Genomic DNA, 24,094 nt, shown 5'->3' on the forward strand with positions numbered 1-24,094 from the left:
CAGCAGTAGAGCACTCATCTCCCATGTGTGAGGCCCCGGGTTCGATCCTCAGCACCATATAAATAAAATAAAGGTATTGTGTCCACCTACAACTGAAATAAATTTAAAAAAAAAAAAAAAAAAAAGTATGTGTGAGCCTGGCGCAGTGGCACAGGAGGCTGAGGCAGGAGGATTACAACTTTAAAGCCAGCCTCAGAACTTAGCAAGGCAATTAGCAAGACCCTATCTCAAAGTAAAATAAATAAATACATAAAAAGGGCTGGGGGATGTGACTCAGTGGTTAAGCACCCTTTAATCCCCAGTACCCAAGACAAAATCCCCAATATGTGATGTAATTGGTAATTTGTAAGAACTATGAATATGTGTTTGCTTCTATCTATTCATCAATGGATGGACAGATCATCTGTCACTGTCTCACAGATATACATGCAGAGAGAAAAATGCTTAAGGCCCATCTGTAAGGAAGACATTAGAATATGAACAGTTACCTGACCTGAGGCTTTAGCTTTCTCCCCACACCCCCACTTTTTATCTTTGGTTCAAATTGTCTATAATAAACGTTATTACCCATATAATACTAAATGGGATTTTTTTTTTTTAACAGGAGAGAGCTGTGTTGCATACCAGCATTCTAAAAATAGGAAGGTAAAACTCTTTTAATTCTAAGGAAACTAATAACACACCCTCCAGTCGGAGCCTTTGTATGAAGACTGGAAATCATCTGGCTAGTGGTTCTGTCATTAATCAGAAAATCAGAAGGAAGAAGGAAAAGCTGGGAAAGAATGAGTTTGGATTCTACTCCTGCCTTCCTCCTCTGGCAGGTGCTCATGGGCCCCAGAGCAGCAGGAGTGGTCCAAATGCGCCAAGTTTATCGAAATTCATCTGTAATTTACATACTGATGTAAGGATTAGGCAAATTCTGCTAAGTGAGATATTAATTTCTGCTTAGAAATCTTTTCTTGCATAGCTATTTTAATGAATAATGACATTCATTACAAAATTATGGCCAAACTTAGCGATACATTAAGGTTTAGAATTTTGCAAAAAAAAATATTTTTGAGACAGGGTCTCGCTAAGTTGCTTAGGGCCTTGCAAGTTGCTGAGGCCTTGAACTTGAACTTGTTATCCTCCTGCCTCAGCCTCCTGAATCATTGAGATTATAGATGTGTGCCATCATACCTGGTGCAAATAGTATTTTATTTCTTACAAATCAGAAGGAATTATAGATCCCAGCGCTTGTGTTCTCTCTCTCTCTCTCTCTCTCTCTCTCTCTCTCTCTCTCTCTCTCTCTCTCACTCTCCCCCTCTCCCTCCCTCTCTCTCCCTGTGTGGTGTGTGTGTGTGGTGTTGCTATGGATAGAACCCAGGGCCTGTGCATGCTTAGCAAACGCTCTACCATTGAGCAATACTCCCAGTCTCTATAAATCTAATTTAAATTTAGCACTGTTCCAGGTGTCTTCTACTAAAATTCAGATTTCTGAGAACATTTCATTGGAGCATTTATGACAGTTTACGAGCAAGGCAACCCCTCAAGCATTTTGGAGAGCCCTTCATCTATCATCCATAGTACCTGTTGGTAGGAATACAGAAATAAATGAATAAATGACTTTTGCCTTCACCTTGTCCCAGAAACAGGTTTGAAATTTGCTTGTTCTTTTACTCATATAATTTTTAGGACAACAAACAAAACCAAGGGCGAGTGCACTGGAGAATCTCAGCCACATGAACAATCAGGAGGCTTCTTTGTTGGATGGACTATTTTCAATCCTGGATCAAGGTTGTTTATGCTGTTGTAGACAGGGTTGCACAGAGTTAGAAAATGGGGATTAAGAAACAGCTCTGAGCAATTAGATCACATAGAGTCCCAAATGTTTAGTTTATCAGGATGAATCCAAGTTTGGCTCCTGTTGCTAAAAGAAAAAAATAAAAAGCAATGCACATATTACTTCCGAGCAAACCTGAGGGCATGACGTCTATTATCAGCAATAAACAGATTTGATTCTTTTCTAAATGAGATTGGCAGGTCCCAGGGAATTTGTCAGCATCTGGATAATCCTCCCATCATTGGCCTGCCCTACCATGGTAATAGAAAACTGTAGGTAATAAGACTGGTTAACAATCTCCTTGTCTGGTGCATTAAAGATAATTCCACACAATCCAGAGGGTCTTAACCAAACAGCCTTTATGATATGGTTCAGCAGTACACATCTTACCAGGCGTCACCTCCATCAAGGCTGCCAGACTTCTGCAGTTTGGGATCCAGTATGGGAGATGGAGCCAACACAAAACCCAGTGGCCACACCATGCAAACATTCACATGGCATCACACTGCCTGCATGCAAAGACATGCCTGGGGCCCTGGGCCAGGGCCATTTAGTGACTGCAGCTTTATGAAGGGGACATTGCAGTTTCTCTATTCTTCATTTCAGCTTATTGTTCACCTTAGTGAAATGTACTGTTTTGAACAAGTAATACATATACATGACTCACAAATTTAAAAATTGCAAAAAGGGACATAGTTGAAAACCTTCCTATCCCTGATCTCCACTGGCTTTGTTCCTACCTTCCCTGACAGGTAACTTTCATTAGTTTTATTTTATCCTTTCAGTTAAAAAAAGAAAAAAATGTGAGTCCTGAAGACATCCCACTAAGCAAAATAAGCCAGTCACAAAAGGACAAATAGATTCCATTCATGGGAGATCTTTGCAATAGTAAAATGCACAGAGACAGAAGTAGAGTGGTGGTTGCCAGGGGCTGGGGAGAGGGCGCGGAGAGGGAGTGCTTCACCGGACAGTCTCTGTTTCCAAAGATGGAAAAGTTCTGGAGATGGGTGGTGGGATGGTGCAGACCCATGCACTTAAAAATGGTTAAAATAGTAAATTTTGCTACATGGATTTGCCACAATAAAAAAGAAAATATAGGGGCTGGAGTTGTGGCTCAGCGGTAGAGTGTTTGCCTAGTATGTGCAAGGTCCCTGGGTTCAATCCCCAATACCACACACACACAAAAAAAAAAAAAAAAAAAAAAAGAAAGAAACTCATTTTTACTCTTTTTTGTTACACAGAAGATGGAATACAATTGTTCTGCACTTTGTCTTTTTTACTTGACACTATTGTTTTCTTATGCTATATTATATATAAAATATAGCTCTATTAGTACATGGAAATAGTCCTTATTCTTTTTACAGTGGAATGCTTTTCTGTTATTCCATCTAGCATACTTTTAAAGACTGATTTCCATTGATGGCATTTATATTTTTCTTTTTCAGTATTTTGCTATAAAAAGCTATGATGCAATTGCACATAAGTTCTTTCACATGTTTTGATTTTTTTTTTTTTTTAAAGAGAGAGTGAGAGACGGAGAGAGCAAGAGAGAATTTTAATATTTTATTTTTTAGTTTTCGGTGAACACAACATCTTTGTTTGTATGTGGTGCTGAGGATCGAACCCGAGCGCGCTACCGCTTGAGCCACATCCCCAGCCCTGATTTTTTTTTTCACCTAGAACTGGGTATCAAATCCAGGGTCTCCTGCAGCTAGGTAAGTGCTGTAACACTGAGCTACATCCCCAGCCCTTTTTAAAGTTGAGACAGGGCCTCACCAAATCTCCCAGGCTGGCCTCAAACTTGTAATCCTCTTTCCCCAGCCCCCCAAGTACCTGGGATTACAGGCATGCGCCACCATGCCTGGCTTGTTTTAATTATTTATTTATTTTTTCCTTTTTCTCAAAGGGCTGTCTGGTAATGGCCAAGACAGGGCCTTCTCTCTAACTCTGTAATTTTTAAAAACCAAAATCTTAATGAGTTCTTGTTTTTAATTTCCCCCAAACTTGAACTGTGAAGGGATAGCAAGGGACCATTTCTAAAGCTGGGTTCCCTTTTAATTGCCTCACAAGTTACAACCTGGGACTACCTGCTTTTTTTCTTTCTTTTTTTAATCTCATCACTTTTAATTGCCTTTGGGTGGCTATCATTTATTTCTTCTGACAGGTAGGGAGAACAGAGCGTTGCTGAACAATTGCTGGCAGCTGCTTCTCAGTCTTCACTCCAGTGTTGATTTAGCTCCTACTGTGTTCCAGGCCTCCTTTTAGGCATGGAAAATATGGTAGCAAACAGTCAACTCGGTGCCCACCTCACTGGGCTCTAATGGAAAGCAACAGATCACAAACAGATTAAAGGACAGCAGTGGCAGGTAATGAACAGAGAGATGCATACTATAATTTCAGGTGTGATCCAAGCTCCAGGTCTCTAACAGTCTAGAGTAGAGAGCTCTTTTAAAACCGCTCACAGATAAAGGGTTCCAATTTCATCTTGCAAGATTACTGAAGCTGCTCTTTTTAGAATCTTTCCTGCTCAAGGAAGCTCTGGCCAGAGCAACATCTTGTTGATTCTATCTGGTACTGAGAGAGGTGTTTACAGTCATTTTAATCATATAGACTCACTTTAGTCTTTAGTCATTTTGGACTTTCAGATGTCTTAGAGCAGCCCTTCTCCTTCTCCTTGCTTTTTTTTTTGTACAAGGGATTTAGTTAGGGGCATTTTAAGTTTTTTATGAGATAAGGACTCGGTAAATTGCTGAGGGTGGCATCAAACAGCCCCCCAAGTTGCTGAGATTACAGGTATGCACCCCCATGTTTGGTTTTTAGAGCAATCTTTAAGAACTGTTTCCTAGTAAAGGAACTTTTGGGAACGTTTTCTTCTGCTAGATGTATCAGGCTCCTATGGCCACTCTAATATATTACCCCAAATCCAGTGGCTTAAGACAACATAACTATTGTCTTACAGTTCCTGAGGCCAGAAGTTCAAAATAGCTTTCATGGGGCTAAAGTCAAGGTGTGAGCAAAGAGGCATTCCTTCTGAAGCTCAAGGGCAGAAGCAATTTCCTCACCATTTCCAGCATCCATGTTCTGCCCCTATGCCTTGGCCTGTGGCCAGCATTATGTCACCTTGTGCTTACATGTCTCATCTCTGTCACCCTGACTTGACTCTTATAAGATCTTTGTGATAACATTGGGTCCACCCAGATGATCCCAGGTCATCTCTGCATCCTAAAATTCTTAATTTCATTACATCTGCTAAGTCACAATCTCACAGGTTCTGGGGGTTCGCCTTCTGGCATCTGTAGGGACCAGTATTCAGTATCCTGACCATCCCAGGAAATTAAGAATCAGCAACTGTGGAACAGCATAATGATCACATAAGCAAAAATAACAGGGGAAATCTGGAAAGACTACATTTAGCAGAAGATGCCTCCAGATTGAACACTGATTTCAACAAATACATTTTGAGCATCCTCCATGGGCCAGGCACTGTTCCAGGCGCTTGGGACACGTCCGTGAACTAAACAGGCTCAAACCCCTCGCCTCCTGGGGAGTCCATTCCACACACATCATCTCAGATGTAAGCGGTGAACACAGCAAGCGGCGATCGGGAGGGCTGGGCGCCACCTGCCTGCCGACACTAGGGGGAGCTGCAGCGCAGTTTTGGCGGCTGAGATTAGGAAAAACGATGATGTCATAAAATCAGACCCCGGCCTTTGGGAGCCAGAAGGAATTTTAGAGGTCATCTAACTTCCTCAGCCTACAGAGAGGAAGCCAAGGCCCGGAAGGCCCACAGTGTGGTCGCTAGTTATTCTGCATTTGGCCTAAATCTGAGCACCAGGCTCTTCCTCTCTCCCCGAGGAGCCAGACGCAGCGTCACCCTCATCCAACGCCCCGCGGCCCAGGAGGGCAGCTGGAGGGTTTGTGTCAGAGCAGCGGGAGGGAGGGACGAGCTCGGAGTGTGGTTCTCTCTGTGCCACTGTTTAAAAACCGCCCACAGAACTTCTAATAGGTCTCTTTCTAAGTGTGGGATTCTGAAGTCTTAAATCAGTGACACCGGCCAACTCATCCTTTGAGACTCAACTTTGGTGAAAATAACCTACATCGCCAGACACCAACAGGAAGGGGAAAATGGATTCTCATAAAGAGGCACAGAAAGAGTAAAGCAGCTTTATTTTCCTAATCGTCCCTGCTCTTTACCATTGGAAAGTTATTTAAACGTTACTCACAGCATGGGCTAATTAGATATTTTTCATCCGATATCTCCTTGGGTGTGCCTATTTGCCAAAAATGGAGCCAATTTGTATAATGTCAAATATTCAAAGAGTAAGGGTGACTTTCATTACAGTTATAAGACCACATGTGCTCATTTCCACTCAGGACACCTGTGTTTGTTTGTTCAAAGTAACATTGGCTAAGTAAGATTCCAGCATTCTGGGGCTGGGGATGTAGCTCAGTGCTAGAGCGTTTGCTTGGCATGCATGCGGTCCTGGGTTCCATCCCCAGCATCAAGCAAATAAATAAAAATTAAAATTGAAAATAAACTGAACATTCAGGTAATTTACAGTCGGAAGCCCACTGTGTTCTCTCTGTGGGCTCCACTTTCCCCTTAGGACTTTTCACCTGCCAGTCTTCATCTTCATCCTCTGACACAGGTGTTGCAATGTTCTTTCTGCAACACTGCCAAAACATTTAATAAAGTTTCACATGAGGTAGGAGACTTCAGATATGAAGACCCCAAAGACCCCAAAACTTTGTTTTTATGTTTAGGTTCCAAGAGGATTGGACAGCCATGGAGGGATATGATTGGATAGAGGATATGATCTAAAGGCAATAGATGGGGGAACCCAGCAAACCTATCTGTCCAGATTCTTCTTGATCTTTCTGTGTGGCAGTCTCTCCTTGTGGGTTTAGGGCAGGACCCCTCTGGAATGAGGGTCTTCAAAGGAGAAGAGAGAGTGTGTAGGTTTGTTGTGAGGGGGCAAAATTGCGACATATGCAGTTGAGGGGAGAAATAAAGAATGTCCACACGCTTCTGCCCCTTTCAATGCTTTATTCATGCAATTACTCAATACAATTTCACTTATAGGTTCTTAATCAAGAAAATGACAATCCTTAATGCTGGGCACTGCAATAGACACAATCAATTCATAGTAAACAATTCTAGATTAATTAATTCACAGCAAAAAATTCTAGATTAATTCTAAGCACTGAAAACACACTTAATCATGACAGGCTAATGTCTATTCCTGCTGCGTGCTAAGTTCAAAAGTCTCAAGCCTTAGGCTTTATGTCCAGCACTCTCAGACTGCTGTGATCAGGTCAGGAACCAAAGCAGGCTTTTCCTGTCATGGAGTAGACAACTGGTCAAGGAGAAGGTCCTAGGGAGAAGTTGAGGCTCTCACGAAGGTCCAGACAAGACGGTAGAGTTTGAAAGCCGTAAGGATCACGCAGAGGATCAGGAAACCATGACAAGTGATGGGATGTCAGGTCCTTATCAGGCTCTCCAGCTCCAGTGCATCGTTGTTTCGGCTGGCTGAATCCCTGTTCATTAGCTCTATTATTTATACTAAATTTGGGGGCTTTTGACCCCCCTTTTCAATCCTTATCAGCTACCACCAGATTTCTCCATGACATCATTTACCCTGGGGTCAGAAACATCTGGTCTGGTGGTCTCTACCCTGATCTTCTCCTCAGGCTAGGACAGCCTGCCAGAGGCTTCACTCTGTTATCAGGGTGAGGGGAAGGAACTTGTCTGTGGCCATACAGGAGGGATCTGTTGGATGTGCCTGGGGAGACTGCAGGTTTCAAACTGGAGTTTTTAAAATGGAGTTGCTTAGGCTCAGGCCTAAGGCCATCCTCACAAGGTTTTATGGGGAGAGGGGTTTTATTTTTCAAAAGCTACCTTGGAGAAGAGGAATTCTGGATTTTGTAAATCACTTTGTGGGGCTGGCAGGGGCAGAAGATAGGACAAGAAAATCTCAGAGAGCCATTGCTCTGGGGCCCTACCATTTTCCCTCAATTCAGAGTACTCAATATGCCAAGGCACTGAATGTTGGAATACTGTGTCCTGGCCCCTGACATAACCACCACCCAACTTCAATAATGATCAGAGTTGGTTGATTATTCTGGTCCCCACTGTTGCCACCCAAACCCATTATGCTTTAGAGGTATGATGTGTCTAACCTCCCCAACCCTTGTCTAACCTCCCCAACTCTGCCAGGCTCCTACCGTAGTCTGTTGAGACTCAACAGAATAACACCTCTCATGGAAGCATTCACCTTGCTCAGTTTCACATGCCCTTGGAAAAATGGGTGCTTCGATTTTCTTTTTGGTTTTGGAGACTGTAAGAACAGATTTGATTAGCCTCAAATGAGGAGCTCTGGATCCCTTTATTTGTTCTTTCTGGAAATAGAGCCTCCAGAAATCCACACACTGCAAAGAGAAAGTGACTAACGCTTTATTTTAACATACACTAGCATTAGAAAACAGTTCTTAAAACCCACACATTAGTAATTTTGTGGAGAAGCTCAACAAAACCACAATCACCTGCAACTGCTTCCAACAATATCTGAGAGATTGAATAGTTAGCAAAAAAGTCACTGTAGGATCTACTTTAGGTTCCAGGCATTTTTTTCTTTTTTTTCTTTTTGGGTACTGGGGATTGAACTCGTGGGCTCTCAACCACTGAGCCACATCCCCAACCTTATTTTGTATTTTATTTAGAGACAGGGTCTCACTGAGTTGCTTAGCGCCTTGCCTTTTGCTGAGGCTGGCTTTGAACTTGAGATCCTCCTGCTGGGATTACAGGCTTGCACCTCTGCACTGGTCCAGGCATTTTAATAAGGACATCTTTCAGTTTTCAGAATTATAATGAAGCTGGTGGGGCATTTTCACCTTGTATATTTTGGACACCTGCTCACTGGGTAGTCACTTCCCAGCAGTGACAAGACATATAAGGTCCCTGCTTTCAAAGAGCTTATGGTCTAGACCAGCAACTAGCACTTATTTTTCCATGCGTGACTGCCTAGCACATTTCTAGTCCTGCTCATTAGAGAACAATACTACACCCCCAAAACCCACCTCATAGGAGGGGAGCAATCCCACCCCCCCACCCCACCTTCTGAGAACCACTAGGGAAAATAAATTCACAAACACACAAACAGACATTGTGAGACCTATGATTTAGTTGTTGTGACCATGAACTAGATGGGGGAGAGATTGTTAGCCCACCCCCTTTGAGTGGGTAGTATACAGGCTGACCAACCTAGAGGATGAGAAGGTGCAGTATGAGCATCTGGAGATGGGGAGAAGCACGTGTGAAGGCCCCACAGTAGGTGAGAGCTTAGTGAACTTAAAAGACATGGAAAGAACTGAGTGGTAGTACATGCCTATAATCCCAATGGCTCCAGGAGGCTGAGGAAGGAGAATTGGGAGTTCAAAGCCAGCCTCAGCAAAAGCAAGGTGCTAAGCAACTCAGTGAGACCCTGTCTCTAAAGAAAATGCAAAATAGGGCTGGGGGTGGGGCTCAGTGGTTGAGTGCCCCTGAGTTCAATCCCCTGTACCCCCGCACCCCCCCAAAAATACAAAATGGGACTGGGGATGTGACTCAGTGGCCAAGTGCCCCTGAGTTCAATTCCCAGTACTAAAAAAAAAAAAAAAGACATGGAAAGATGTCTCAAAAGATGGGCTGCAGGTGTAGTCCAGAGGTAGAACATGCTTAGCATGTGTGAGGCCCTGGGTTCAATCCCCAGCACTGCAAGCAAAATACATGAAAGGAAGTCAGGGGGCATCTAGAGGGAAGGTTGGAGAAACCTGCAGGGGCCAGACCTCCTGGGGCCTGGAGGATTGTGGTAAAGAATTTGGATTTTATTCTAAATGCGTCCTATTGGAAGCCACCAAAGCAATTTAAGAAGGATATCAATGTAGTGATAATAGTAATGAGGAACAGTTAACACTATCCAACACTTGATCAGCTTATAAATACCCCCCTCACTCTCTCCTTCCTATATATAGATAGATATCCATGATAACCCAACATAATTGGATGTGATTATCCAATTATGCTCATAACAACCCCATGAGGCTAATACAACCTATACCCTCATTTTATAGAACAGGAAACTGAAGCATGGAGATGGTAAGTGACTTTCCAAAGTCACACAGCTAGTGAACTGCACCAGTCATGCTTTTAAAAGGTCAGCCTGCAGGTGTGGCGGCCCACATCTGTGATCCCACTACTTGTGAGGCTGAGGCAGCAAGACCACAAGTTTGAGGCCAGCCTGGGCAACTTAATGAGACCCTTTCTCAAAATAAATAAAGAGATAAAGTGTGTGCTCAGTGTGCAAGTCCATGGATCCAAAGCCCAATCCTGAAAAATAATACAATAAAAGATCAGCCAGACTGTAGGGCAAAAGACTGATTGTAGGAGTGAGGAATGAAAGCAAGCAGGCCTTGGAACAATCCAGGGAGATGAAAGTAATTAGAATGGGGTCAGGACCAGGGAGAGACCAGTGAGGCACTGGCCTCAGATGCAAAAATTAAGGGGCAGCCTCTAAAACCTCAGTAATTAAGTTATATTTCAATATTCTGAAAATCAAGATAATGGAAAATTGCATTATGAACAAAATATTGAAGTTTTAATTAAAGATAATATGAGTGTTTCTGATATTTGCTTCCGTGTGGCTGGGAAAGCACTGGCAAAAACTGATCCTTAGTGGAGTTGGCAGGAGAGGCCTGGGGTGAAGGGTGGTGGAAGCAATCTCTCCTGTTGGTATCCAGTACAATAACACTTCTGTCCAGCAGATGGGCAGCATCCAAGTTCCCAGTCACATGGACTTTCCCAAAGAACTTGGAACCCACTCTGGTGGCACAGGTTCTATTTGTTTAAACTGTTACACCTGTACCAAGGGCAAGATTCAGGTTTGCACAATTCTGAGAAATGTTTTCAGTGTAAATTCAGATGATGAATTTAGCATGATAAAATGATGAAAGTAGCAACAGCTGAAAAAGAAAAATGCAGATTTAGAAGGTAAAGAAAAGATAGTAGGTAGGGAGGACAATGGGCCAGACAATAGGTGGGGGCACTGCTGATCTCAGTGAGGAGGAAAAGGCCTGTTTGAACACCTTAAAGCATTCTCGCCACCGCTGGGTGGCCGGCAGGCCAGAGAGTGATGGGTTGTGTTTGCCCCCAGTCTCAGCCTGCATGTCTCTGCCCAGAGAGCAGCGGCTGCTCTGACCCTATTATTGGCATGTACTATATGTTCCAGAGTGGAGTCTTCCCGCATTTTCTTTGACCACTCTTAAATTGCTAACCAAGGCATGCACATGTCGAGTTCACAAACTGTGTTAGATGGTATTTTGGCAAAATAAAGAAATCTCTAGAAAACTTAACCTGTTGTGGCTGGAAAAATGCAAATTCTCTCAACAGTCAATTAAAAAAACCCAGAAGCGAGGGTGATTTGGATTCGGTCCTGGGAGAAACCGCTCTGGTGGAGACACCCATGTGGGACCTATGCTCAGTTTCTCAGGCACGCGGGGAAGAAAGTCCTGAGGGCCAGCACAGCCCAGACTAGTTCCAGAGGGTAACCTTGGCCTTGGCTAGGGCCAGTAGGGACTCGCAGGGTGGGGCAAGTGCGCAGAGGGGCGTGGCTAGAGGGCGGAGCCAAGTGAAAGCGCAGTGGGAAGCGGTTGGGGGCGGGGCTAAGAGGAGGGGGCGGAGCCAGGTGGGCGAGGGGGCGCGCACGTCGGGAAGATGGCGCTACGTCTACTGCGGAGGGCGGTGCGCGTGACGGAGGTGGCGGCGGCGGCGGCGGCGGCGGCGGCGCTGCCGAGGCTGTGAGTGCAGGTCCCCAGTCCCCGCAGCCAGCCGGGGGTCGCGGACGGGCGGTTACCGCCACAGCTCCACTGGCCCGGGCAGCGCCTCGGAGCCCTCGCGGGAACCCCGCAGAGGTGGCCCGCTGCGGGTGCCTCCCCGGGCGGGCCTTGCGTGGACCCGGAAAGCGGGTACCACGTTGGGTCGAGTGACTGGACTTCAGCCCGGGAAAACCAAACCCGCCTCCCCCTGCAGTGGCACTCGGAACGCGCGCGTCTTAGGAAGGGGCCAGGAGGAGTCCGAGGCAGCTCAGAGTGAGACGCCTCGTTTGCTTGGTTCCCTGGTTCCCTGACCTTGGGTCTCAGGACCCTTTGCACGCCCCCAAATTTGGAGCGTCCCAAAGAGCTTTTGCCTGAATCTTATTGCTAACGATATTAGAATTGCAACAAATGTTTACAATGATTTGTTTTTAAAATAACAAAACCCTTTAAGTTTTAACACAAATGATTTTTTTTTCTTTCAGTGCTAGGGATTGAACCCAGGGCCTTGTGCTTACTAGACAAGTGCTCTCCACTGAGCTACATCCCCAAACGTGTCCCCCCCCCCCCCTTTTAAATTAAAAAGTGAGAAGAGTGTAATCATTTTATATTTTCGAAATTTTCTTTGGCTTAATAAAGGACAACAGGAATCTTATATTAGGCTGTTTTGGAGGAAATATTTGAAAGAAATTCTGGACTCTGGCAGATGAAGTAACAAGTTGAAAAGAGGACCAGCAGACCCTGTCAAAGAGTCTCAAGGACCTCAAGTTGTCCTCTGGCCATACTTTGAAACCCCTTATCTAGCACTTGCCTATTTGTTAATAGGATGAACGTACATCTCTTTCTTTTCCCCGACCACCGTATAAAGAAATAAGTTGTTAGGTTCATAGGCAGAGTTTAGTTCAAGAAGCCAAATTTATGTCTCCTGGTTCAGAATGTTTTAATCTGCTTGCTCCCCCATGGCCCACTGCAGGACCCACATGGTCTTATGCATCCCACCTTTCCAGGGAGCAGCTGGCCGGGTGTACCCAGGCCTTCATGGAGGGTTAATTTTCCAACCTGTGAAGGTTCCAGTGATCACACAAAGTTCATGACTTCTAACATACTGGGGGCTTAATGCCCAACACTCTTGGTCTTCCTTAGCACTGTAGCTTCACAGCACACCTACATATTCCCCACCAAGGCCACCAAAGAGCCTAAATCAGGGGTTAAATAATCCTGGGTCCTGTCAGCTTTAGAACACACTAGAATGGGATATGTAAAGAGCTGTTGACTGTTTACCGATGGCTTGATTTCTTTTTTCTTTCTTGGCACCGGGGATTGAACCCAGGGGTGCTTTACTACTGAGCTTCATCCCCAGCCATTATTATTTTTTATTTTGAGACAGAGTCTCACTAGGTTGCTCAGGCTGGCCTTGAACTTAGGATCCTCATGCCTCATACTCCCCAGTTACTGTGATTACAGGTGTGTGCCACCACATCTGGCAAGTCCCAAACTATCTTGTCAATCATGCTGTTGTCTCTGGCCATACTGAATCTATATAAATTACCCCACCCTCAAGGAGGAAGCATAACCCTTACCCAACAGAGCCAAGATATAGTTGTGTGAGTACTAGCTCCCGTTGACATGCATATCTATAAATATTTCTATGTAGAACCATCTACGTCATATTAAGCTACACATGAGTTCTTACTGATGTCTCTGACTCTAATCCATCATTACATGGACCACTCTAGCCACTTTCCTATGTTCCTTGGTAAATTCCCCCCTCAAACAGGAAGAAACCTGGCTCCCACCATCCACCATTCATTTACTTAATTGTTCAGTTCCAGTATACATATGTAGCATTACCAGAATGGTTAACCCAAATGCCATGGGAAAGAAGATAATCCACCGGAGTACAGTATTTACATACAGTTTCTTTCCCTTTATTATTATAGGTGCCACTCATTTCCAGAGGTACTTAGGACAGTGCCCTTTTCTGTCTGTTCCCTTCATAAAATTGTTTCATGAATCTATAATACAAGTAGATGCTCTTGTCATAGGCTGCATGCTTTCCCAGTATTCTTCTACCTCCCAGATGATTTTTATTTATTTATTTATTTATTTATTTATTTTTGTGGTGGGGATTGAACCCAGGACCCTGTGCATGAGAGTCAGGCACTCTACCAACTGAGCTATATCCCCAGCCCTCCCAGATGATTTTTTAATTGTAAATATTAACATTCACTTTCGTGCTATAAAGTTCTGTGGGGTTTGATAAATACATGATGTCGTATATCTACCATGACTTTATTACAATATCATACAGAATAGCTTTATTTCCCTAAAGATCCCATGTGCTTTACCTATTTATCCATCCCCTCCTTCCAAGTTCCTGGCAAGCGTTCATCACATTACCATCTCTATATTTGCCTTTTCCAGAATGTCATATAATTGGAATCATACAGTATGGAACTTTTAGACGGGATTCTTTAACTTAACAATAAGCATGTAAAGCTGGGCATGGACAAATTCAAAGCCAACTTCAGCAATTTAGTGAGGCCCTGAGTAATTTAGCGTTACTCAGGACCTGTCTCAAAATTTAAACAAACAAAAAATGGGTTCAATCCCTAGTACCAAAAAAAAAACAAAAGCAAAAAAACAACACACATGTAAAGTTCCTTCAGGTCTTTTCACGGATTGATAACTCAATTCCTTTTATTGTTGAAAAATATTTCACTGTATAGATGTACCTTAGTTTATTCATTCACTTATTGAAGGATGTATTGGCTGCTTCTAGTTTTTCTTGATTATAAACAAACCTGCTATATATATTTGTGTGTAGGTTTTTGTATAAACGTAAGTTTTCTTTCTTTTTGAGATGGGCTCTTGCTATATTGTCTAGGATTGAACTTGAGATCTTGCCACAGCCTCCCAAGTAATTGGGATTATAGGCATGCACTGATGTATCCAGTTCACACCTAAGTTTTCAAATCAATTGAGTAAATATCTAGGAGTATGATTGTTGAATTGTTTGGTAAGATTATGTTTAGTTGTATAAAAACTACCAAACTGGAGCTGGGGGTACATCCCAGCTTGCCTAGCATACCTTAAGTCCTGGGTTCAATTGGGTTCAATCCCCAGGATGGTGGGAGTGGGGAGGATCACCAGTACTGGGGGAAAAAACAATAAAATACCAAGCTGTCTTCCAAAGTAGGAGTCATTTTACATTTCTACCATCAGTGAGTGAGAGTTCCTGTTGCTCTGCATTTTCACTAGAATTTGGTATTGTCAGTTAAAAAAAAAAGAAAAAGTTAGCTATTCCAATAGGCATTTAGTGGTATCTTGTTTTAATTTTTTGTTTTAACTTGAAATTCCCTCAAATGATATTGAGCTTCTTTTGCTATCCTTATCGGCCATCTGTATGTATTCTTTGATGAAATCTGTTCAGATCTTCTGCCCATTTCTTAATTGGATTGTGTGATACTTTGATATAATAAGAAATATATATCTGGTTTCTGTCCCTGTTTTCTGGCACACAGCTCCTAAAACCCTTGGAATCTCCAGAGTGATAAGAGTGTCTTTTGTATGCTAATGAGATGACTGGTGTTTGGGGGGTGGGATGCTATCAGCTGTCACCAGAAAGACCAAAGCATGATTTGAGGGTTGGAATTTTAGACCCCACTCTCCCATCCTCTGGGGAGGGAGTGGGGACTGAAGTTTGAGTTGGTCACCAGTGGCCAATGATGTAATTGGTCATGGCTCCATAGAAAATCAAAAGGACAGGGTATGGAGAGCTTTCCGATTACTGAACACTTGGAGGTTCCTGGAGGCGGGTGTACATGAGAGGGCAGGCAGCTCTATGCATGTCCCCACATCTTGCCCTATACGTGCTTTTCCTCTGTATCCTTTGTGATATCCTTTATAATAAACTAGTAAATGTGTTTGCCTGAATTCTGTGACCTGTCCTAGCAAATTAATTGAAATCAAGGAGGGGTTCTTAAGAAGCCCTGACATAGGGCCAGTAGGTCAGAAGTGCAGGTAGAACAACCTGGGGCTTTTTATTTGCGGCTGTAGTGGGGGCAGCCTTGTGGGACTGAGCCCTTAACCTAAAACTCCAGGTGGAAAGTGTCAAAACTGAATTGAGTTACAGGAGACCCAGGTGGTGTCTGCAGGAGAAAAGAATTGCCTGGAGAAGGGGGAGACCCCCCCTGCACATCTGGTCAAAAGTGTTCTGTGCTTTGTTGAGGGTCTGCGAAGAGGAAAAACACTGGTTCTTCCTCCATCTGACGGGTTGGCTGTTTTCTTTTTCTTTTTTTTTTTTTTTTTTTTGGTGCTGGGGATTGAAACTAGGAGTGTTCAACCACTGAGCCACATGTCCAGCCTTTTTAGTATTTTATTTAGAGACAGGATCTTGCCCAGTTGTTTAGGACCTCTCGAAGCTACTGAGGCTGGCTTTGAACTTATGATCCTCCTTGTGCCCAGCAGGTTGGTTGTTTTCTTGTTGTTCATTTTAAAGTGTTGGTGATGTATATTGGCTCTAAGTTCAGACTTGTGTTTTGCAAATATCTTCTCCAGTGTATAGCTTAGCTTTGCATTTTCTTTCTAGTGTCCTAGAACAGAGTTTTCAATTTTGGTGAAGTACAGTTTATCAGTTTTTTTTTTCTTTTATGGCCAAACCCAAGGCCACATAGACTTTCTCCTATGCTTCATTTCTTCTTTTTCTCTTTCTGTCCTTTTCTTTTTCTTGTGGTATTGGGAATTAAACTCAGGGACTCACACAGGCTAGACAAGCGCTCTACCACTGAACTGCACCCCCAATCCCTCTTAATTATTTTTGAGACAGGATCTCTCTAAGTTGCTGAGGCTGGTCTTGAGGTTTCGAGCCTCCTTCCTCAGACTCCCAAGTAGCTGGGATAACAAATGCACCACATGTCTTTATTTAGTGTTGGTTTCTGTAGGCTTGATTGTTGTTGTGTTCCTCTAATCCTCCTTTGCTGCTTTCATTAGCATTAAGTGAATATTTTCTAACGTGATACTTTAAAGTTCTTTAATAATTTGTTTCACTATGCATTTCAAGGTTAGTTTTCAGTAGTTGCTCTCGAGGGTTCATCCATAATATATACTTCTTTATATTGTGGATATGCGTATGTAAAGTTTTCCTTTTAGCCATTTTAAATGTAGTTTGGTGGCATTATTATGTTTCAGAGTATTGTGCAACCATCCTCACTATGTACAATTTTCATCACCCCAAATAGAAACTCTGCATTACACAATAACTCTCAATCCCCCTGCCCCAAACCTCTAACTTTGTGCTTTCTCTGTGAATTTGCCGACTCAAGATATTTTATGCAGGTGTATTCATCCTTTTAGTATTGGCTTATTTCATTAATACAGCAAAACATTTTTGAGGCTCACGCGTGGATCAGAACTTCATTCCCTTTTATGTTTACATGATAATCCATTGAATGTATATTATCGTATATATCTTATCAAATCTCCTTTTGATTTATACTAACTTAATCCTGGAGATACACAGATGTTACTTCCACATAGCTCTTTTCCTGTTGCTTCTTTTTGTGGCATTATTTTTATAAATTTTATATCTATGTTACAAACCCAGAAACACATTACTGAAATTATTACTTTATACACTTTTACATTTTTTAAAGCTTAGAGAAATGCAAATACATACCTCTCTCTCTCTCTCCATCTATCTATCTATCTATCTATCTATGTCTTATTGTATTGGTTATATTTACCTTTTTATTTACCATTCTTGGTTCTTCTGGTTTGTCCATGCAGATTTGAGTGCCTGTCTGGTGCCATTTCTTTAGCCCAGTACATCTTTGCTCCTGCCTACCTATCTTCTTTGTTCTGTTAGGAAACATACATTTCTGTATGTAGGCCTTTCAACACAATTGTTTAATATTTCTTTTTATAGTTGCTCTGTGTGTGTGTGTGTGTGTGTGTGTGTGTGTGTGTGTGTGTCTCACTGGGATTGAACCTATGCACTTAACCACTGATCTCATCCCCAGTCCTTTTTGTTTTAAATTTTGAGACAGGGTCTCACTAAGTTGCTTAGGGCCTCACTAAGTTACTGAGGCTCACTGTGGTCCTCCTGCCTCTGCCTCCCACATCACTTGGATTATAGGCTATACAATTACTTTTTAAATTAATTAAGAGACATGCATTTATAATCACATGATTACCTTTGCCACTGCATGGGGGGTTGAATACTGTGTGGGGTCACTTATTTTCAGTCTGATAATTTCTTTTTATTTTTTTTTTATTGAGGAATTGAACCCAGGGGCACTCCACTGCTAAACTTTATCCCAGTCCTTTTCATTTTTTATTTTGAGTCAGGGTCTCATGAAGTTCCTGGGGCTAGCCTTGGGCCTCATGCCTCAGCCTCCCAATTTGCTGGGGATCACAGGAATATGCCACCACACCTGGCTTTAGTATTTCTTGTAAGGTGGGTCTGCTAGCAAGTTTCTTTTGTTTACCTAGAAATGTCTTTACTTTGTCTTCTTTTTTAAAAAATTAAAATAATTTCTTTTTGCAGTGCTGGGGATCAAACCCAGCACTTCATGCATACTCACTCAGCAGGCCCTCTACCACTGAGCTGTGTCCTCACCTGCTTGCCTTCATTTTTGAAAGTAGTTTTGCTGGATATAGGATTCATGGTCCACAGTATTTTTCTTTGAAAGGCTTTGAATATATTCTCTCACTGTCTTCTTGCCACCATTATTTCTGATGAGGTATCAGCTGTTGATCTTATTAGGGTTCATGTAAGTAATGAATCATTTCTCTTTCTGTTTTCAAGAGTTTGTCTTTGAACAGTTTTATTATGGCAAGTGTGGATCTTTTTTAGTTTATCCTACTTAGAGTTTATTGAGTTTCTTGGATGTTTATTTATCAATTCTGGGAATTTACTGACTATAATTTATTCAAAAGGTCTTTTTGCTCCCTTATCTCTCTTCTTTCCTTCTGAGACTCACATTATGAATAAGTTGGTACAAATGGATTGAAGGGTGATGGTGTCTCTCAGGTCTTTGAGCGTCTTTGTTCATTTTTCTTTCTCTTCCTCGGCCGTATGATCTCAACCGCAACCTTCAAGTTTGTTGGTTCTTCCCTGCTAGCTTGGATCATTTTCATTTTAGTTATTGTGCTTTCCAAATCAGAATTTCTACTGAGGACTTTTCTATAATTTTATCTTTATTGATAGTTTCTATTTACTGAGACATCATTGGCATACTTTTATTTAGTTCTTTATTTTTCAGATTTTATTTTTCTATTTTTAGTATCAAGGCAGGGTCTTACTAAGTTGCTCAAGCTGACCTCAAACTTTTGAGCGTCCTGCCTCAACTCTCCAGTCTCAGATCATGGGTGTGCACCACCACATCTTTAAAGTTTTTCTTTGCTTTTTGGAATACATTTGTAAATTTCTGATTTAAATAGTAAATTTAGTACCTGCACTTTCCCAGGGACCATTTGTATCAACTGCTTTTTTCTTCTGAGGACGGGCCATACTTTGGTGTTTCTTTGTGGGTCTTATAAATTTGCGTTGAAAGCCAGTTGTGAACCCACAGTTCATGACTGTGCCTTTGCCTTCACTTTCTGCTTGTACAGAGACTGAAGGTCGGTTAGACACGGAAGCTTAAGGTCTTTCGAAGTTTTCCTGAGCATGTATACAGCCTGGGCATGCACCCAGATACACATGTGCAGGCCTTCTAGATTCCTGGGAATATGTCAGAGCTTTTCAAATCTCCCTTTGGACATCTCATTCTCCAATTTTTCTTTTTAAGCTTTTTGGTTAGGCCATTGTTTGTCCTAGTTGTTATCCTCTAGCTCAGGTAGCTGTGATGTTAAACAGTCGCTTCTGATCATTTTGACAGATGACCTCAGAGACAGTGCTGTTTCCACTGTGTGAGCCCTGTCTCAGGTCAGACAAAGCCTTGCAAGTGGGGTCTTCCAGTGAACCACCAGACAGGTCACATAGTGACATTCTCTGGGCATGGGGCTTTGAAAGAACTCTAATCCTGTTTTTTCCCCTTCACTGGCTGCCAGGCTACTGGTTTTCACTGTGATTGTGGGCTGTTGGATTTCAAAGCTACTACAAAACTAGAGAGAGGGATAGGATAAGTTCAAACCCCACAAAAATTGCTGTTCTGAGATTCATCCGTTTTTCTTGAATAAATGCTCTTGAGGTTGTGCAAGCCTTTGAATAATTTCAAGAGTTCTGCAAAGGTTGATTCTGACCATATTTGCCAAATACATGATTAAAAAGCTGAAAAGCAGTAAGCAAAAATGTTTTGAGGCAAAAAGTAAGTTGAAGTAGTCCAAGAAATAGGAAACCAATCCTTTCAAATTGCTTGGGACTTTCCCAGTTTTAACATGGAAATCCCACATTCTAGGCAAGCCTTTAGTTTCAGAAAACCAAGATCATTGTTTACCTTAGAGATAGGGAAGGAAAGGCTGAAGAAGGAAGGAGGGTTATTATGAACAGGAGGAGGGTGGGGTTGGAGTACAAGGCAGAATTGAGGGTCCAGAAGGAGAGTAGTTGACAGACGATTGGAGAAAGGATGACCTTAGGTGCAGACCAGTGGTTCAAGAAGGAGTGCAAGTCTCCTGGAGCGGCCTCAGTTCTAGAATGGAGAGGGAACATTCAGAATGTCTTAATGGAGAAAGAAGGGCCAGTGTTGAAGATAGGGCTGAGAGAAAGAAGAAGGAGACTGGAGGAACAGGCAATACCAGGGAGCCTGGAGCCAGGACGTGCCCTGGGGTGAACAGAGGAGTTGGTGGCAAATGAGACTTCCCAGAACAACTAGTGGGCCACAGTCAGGCTAGCCAGGCGTGGTGGCACATGCTTATAATTCCACCTACTATAGAGGCCACGGTAAGAAGATTACAGTTTGAGGCTAGCTTGGGTGATTTGACGAGACCTTGTCTCAAAATAAAATTCAAAAGGACTGGGGATGTAACTCAGTGGTATGATAGTGGTCTAGAACATGTGAGGCCCTGGGTTCTGTCCCAGCACCGTAAAAAACAAAAACCCATAGAGACTGAAGAGCAAGAACTGCATGTGGGCCTGAACTGAGAGATGCAGTTGTGTGGAGGGTGCCTCGTGGAGAAGGTGGGGTTCCTGCAGGAGCTGTTTGCTAGTGCAGGGTTGTGCCATACCTGCCTGGTGGCGTTATCTCTTCCTAAGGCTCTTGCAGCTGTGTAGGGTTTGTTTTCCTATGGTACCATGCCCTTGTGGAGTTGTTGTAGGGCCTGGAGCATGTGTGTGTGAAGGCAGGGAGCACACCAGGCAGTTCAGATGGCAGGAGGAAGCTGGGACTTAGTGATGAAATTTTTTTGGGGGTGGGGGGGTACTGAGAATTGAAGTCAGGGGCACTCCAGCACTGATCCACATCCCCACAGCCCTAGTTTGTATTTTAGATATAGCCAACTCGCTGAGTTGCTTAGTGCCTCGCCATTGCTGAAGCTGGCTTTGATCCTCCCATCTCAGCCTCCTGTGCTGCTGGGATTACAGGCTCGCTGCCAGTGCCTCCTCCCTCTATTCCTTGCCTTGTGGATCCAGAGGAAAGTTGGGGAAAATTTTCTTACACATGCTCCTTTCTACTGTATTCTCCCTGAAAGTGTGGCCACTGAGAAGACTGTCCTCACAAGTGCTCCCCCCCCCACCCGTTTTGCATTTGTTTAAGAATGGCCTAGCACTTCATCTTTCTAGAAATCCTCTGTGATGAGTTGCTAATAGCTGTGTCTGTGAATGGAGTGCTCTCAGAGTTATGTTTGAAGTTTGGAAGGTGCACACGCAGGCTTGCTTGAGCTTAGTCTGGCTGAAGACGAGATGGATGTTAAGGAGCTAGTGTCCCTGGGAAGCTGACCTGCAGCATCACCGCTGTTTCCCCAGTGGTTGTTTTCTCCAGTGATGGTTCTGGACCGGCCCAGGTCTGATTGATGTCACTTCTGAAAACAACCTTTGGTCACAGTTTCCTTAACTAAATGGTGGCTGCTCTGTAGGAGCTGCCATTTTATGCATCACTCCCTGTGGGAAGCCCGCAGGTGCCCTGGCTAAAGTTTTAGGAATGCAACTTTCTAAAGAAAAAAGCTGGCAGCCTTGGGGAGGCGCTGAGGGTAGGTATTTGGCATTTTTTTTTTTTTTTTAAGATGTGAAGTTGTTAATTGTAAAAACAATAATACTTTCCTGCCCCTGAATACAACTGTGGCTGTGTTCTGTTGTTGCACATTGCTCATTTATTCTACACATTGCTCACGATTTCAACAGGTTTAGAATTTTATTAGGCAATAAAGAAAATATTGAGGAAATGGTATTTGTGTTTTCATATAGGTCACTTGGGTATGAATTTAAATCCATTGTAATTCAAACAGGTTTAATTTATTTCATGTTGTTACTTGACTGTTTTATAGTTTATTGCTGTGGTTTGAATGTGTCTCCCACCAAAGCTCATGTGTTGGAAATTTAATCCCAAGCAGCAGTGTGGAGGGTGGACCTTTAAGAGGTAATGAGGTCATGAGATTCATTCTTTCCTTTCTTCCTCTTTCTTTTTCCCCTCCACTATAAACCAGGTTTAGGATAACCTTTAATTTAGCTGCTTTGATTTCATTTTGTTTCCACTGTGGGGCATTAACCTAGCCTGGGAGCCTGGGCGACGGGTCCTATTGCCACATGACTCTAGAACTCTGTTTCTGTGTATAACCACAGTTCATTTATTCCATTTCCAAGTTTTCTTTTTTGGGAAATGCAGAGATGAATATCCCTATTCCCAAATCTCTGTGGGCACCCATATGTGAGACGCGGAGGTAACTTTCTATGTGTGGATTTGATGGGTCAGAGCATGACATTTGATGCCTTTGGATGCTTGTTATTAGTTGGCTTTCCTGAAAGGGTAAGTTGTTATATCCCTGGGCTGTGGGTGCCTTTTGGAGGTTCTTCTGTCCATTTCCCTTGACATTAGCAGGCTCATCTTAGTAAAGGAAGCACCCCAAATGCTGAATATTTTTAAAGACAACACTTTCTACTCTATTGTATTGTCTTACTTGCCACCCCCAGCAAAATGAGGGTCACAATTTAGTGGAAGACTGTATTTGTATTCAGTGTTAAATTCACAGTTCTACATTGTTTAAAAAAAAGTTCTTTTTTTTCCTCCTTAATAAGGGCCTCCCTCTGAACCTATATATGGTCATTAAAAAATTTTATGTATGTATCTCACATTTGCTCTGTAGGACTTGGGCTTGGAAGCAGCTCAAGCCTGTTTGAAAGCACATACACTTGATATGGCTTCTTATTTAATCCTACAGGTATCCTTGTGAGAAGGAAGATATGCTCACATCTTTTTTGGACAGAAGCAAAGGTTTAGAATAAACAAATCCCAAACCTCCATGCCAGGTGCAGTTTGGTCCTGAGGCACTGGAGGGCGCTCTAGCAACAGGAGATATAACCTGTCAGTGCAGTCCTCAGGATGACCCTTAACAGGCTGCTTGGGGAAAGATGGGTGGGTTGGTTTTCTTGTTCATTTTAAGATACATGTGGATAGTAGAGGAAATATTCTGTACTTCCCTATTCAAGGTCCCTTTAAAGAAACTTAAGAAATAACCCTGTGCTCCAGCTCCTCCTCTCTCTCTGCCCTCTTGGAACCTCACTGGGCTGCCTCTGCTATGCTCTGTCCTTAGCCTGGGGCACTCTGTCCTGTCTCAGCTCAGATGTCACCAACCTCAGAGGTCTTTCCTTACCATCCTGTACAACATAGCACCCCTCCCCAGCACCACCAGGTGCCTCTGCACCCTGCCCCCCGCCTGTCAGATGGTATTTCCATCGCGGTTTCCACCAGATATATTATACACTCTTTTGCTTGTTGTCTGTGTGTCCTCTCTGTCAGTTTATTCTGTGCCTGTTGTATACCCCAAGCCCACAACAGTCAACATTCCATTGTCTAGAAAGGAACTATTGCCCTCAAATAAGAGGACCTTGGAGAATTCAGAAATATGGAGTAGATTTCTTTTGAGCTTTGAGTTATTTTGGTCCATTTGAACTCAATTTGACCAGAAAGTGAAGATAATAAAAGCTTCATCTTCCCCAAACTTATGATGACAGTCTGCATTGAGCTGGTCCCCCAACCCCAAGTGCTGGGGATTGAACCCAGGGCCTCAGGCACGTAAAGCTTGGGCTCTACCACTGAGCTACACCCCCATGTCCTCCCTTGCTCCATTGGTTTATCTAGTCCTCGTGCCACTGTGGGAGATGTGATTGTCTGTGCCGTTGCCCCTCTCCCTGGACATCCTCAGGAAGGTGGTGTGTTTCTCTTATATCTTTCTTATAGCAGTGACTGCTGCTAGGTGCTCAGATTGAGCTTGCAATTGCAGAGGCTAATGACTGACACTGTGGAGAGGCTAGGATTTTGAAATAATGTAGATGCA

General features: G+C 43.0%; 1 protein-coding gene across 3 annotated transcripts in view; it reads left to right on the top strand.

The window, feature by feature from the left end:
- Positions 1-11,548: 11,548 nt before the first annotated feature.
- The window catches only part of Clybl (citramalyl-CoA lyase), a 233,283-nt gene continuing 220,737 nt past the window's right edge, over positions 11,549-24,094 (top strand). For all 3 annotated transcript variants that reach the window (XM_076872168.1, XM_076872167.1, XM_076872169.1), the window contains exon 1: positions 11,549-11,653. In XM_076872168.1, the coding sequence (XP_076728283.1) occupies positions 11,571-11,653 (83 nt within the window). In that variant the 5' untranslated portion in view covers positions 11,549-11,570. The remainder of the gene's footprint in view (positions 11,654-24,094) is intronic.

The sequence above is a fragment of the Callospermophilus lateralis genome, chromosome 12, assembly GCF_048772815.1.
Source record: "Callospermophilus lateralis isolate mCalLat2 chromosome 12, mCalLat2.hap1, whole genome shotgun sequence".
NCBI lineage: Eukaryota > Metazoa > Chordata > Mammalia > Rodentia > Sciuridae > Callospermophilus > Callospermophilus lateralis.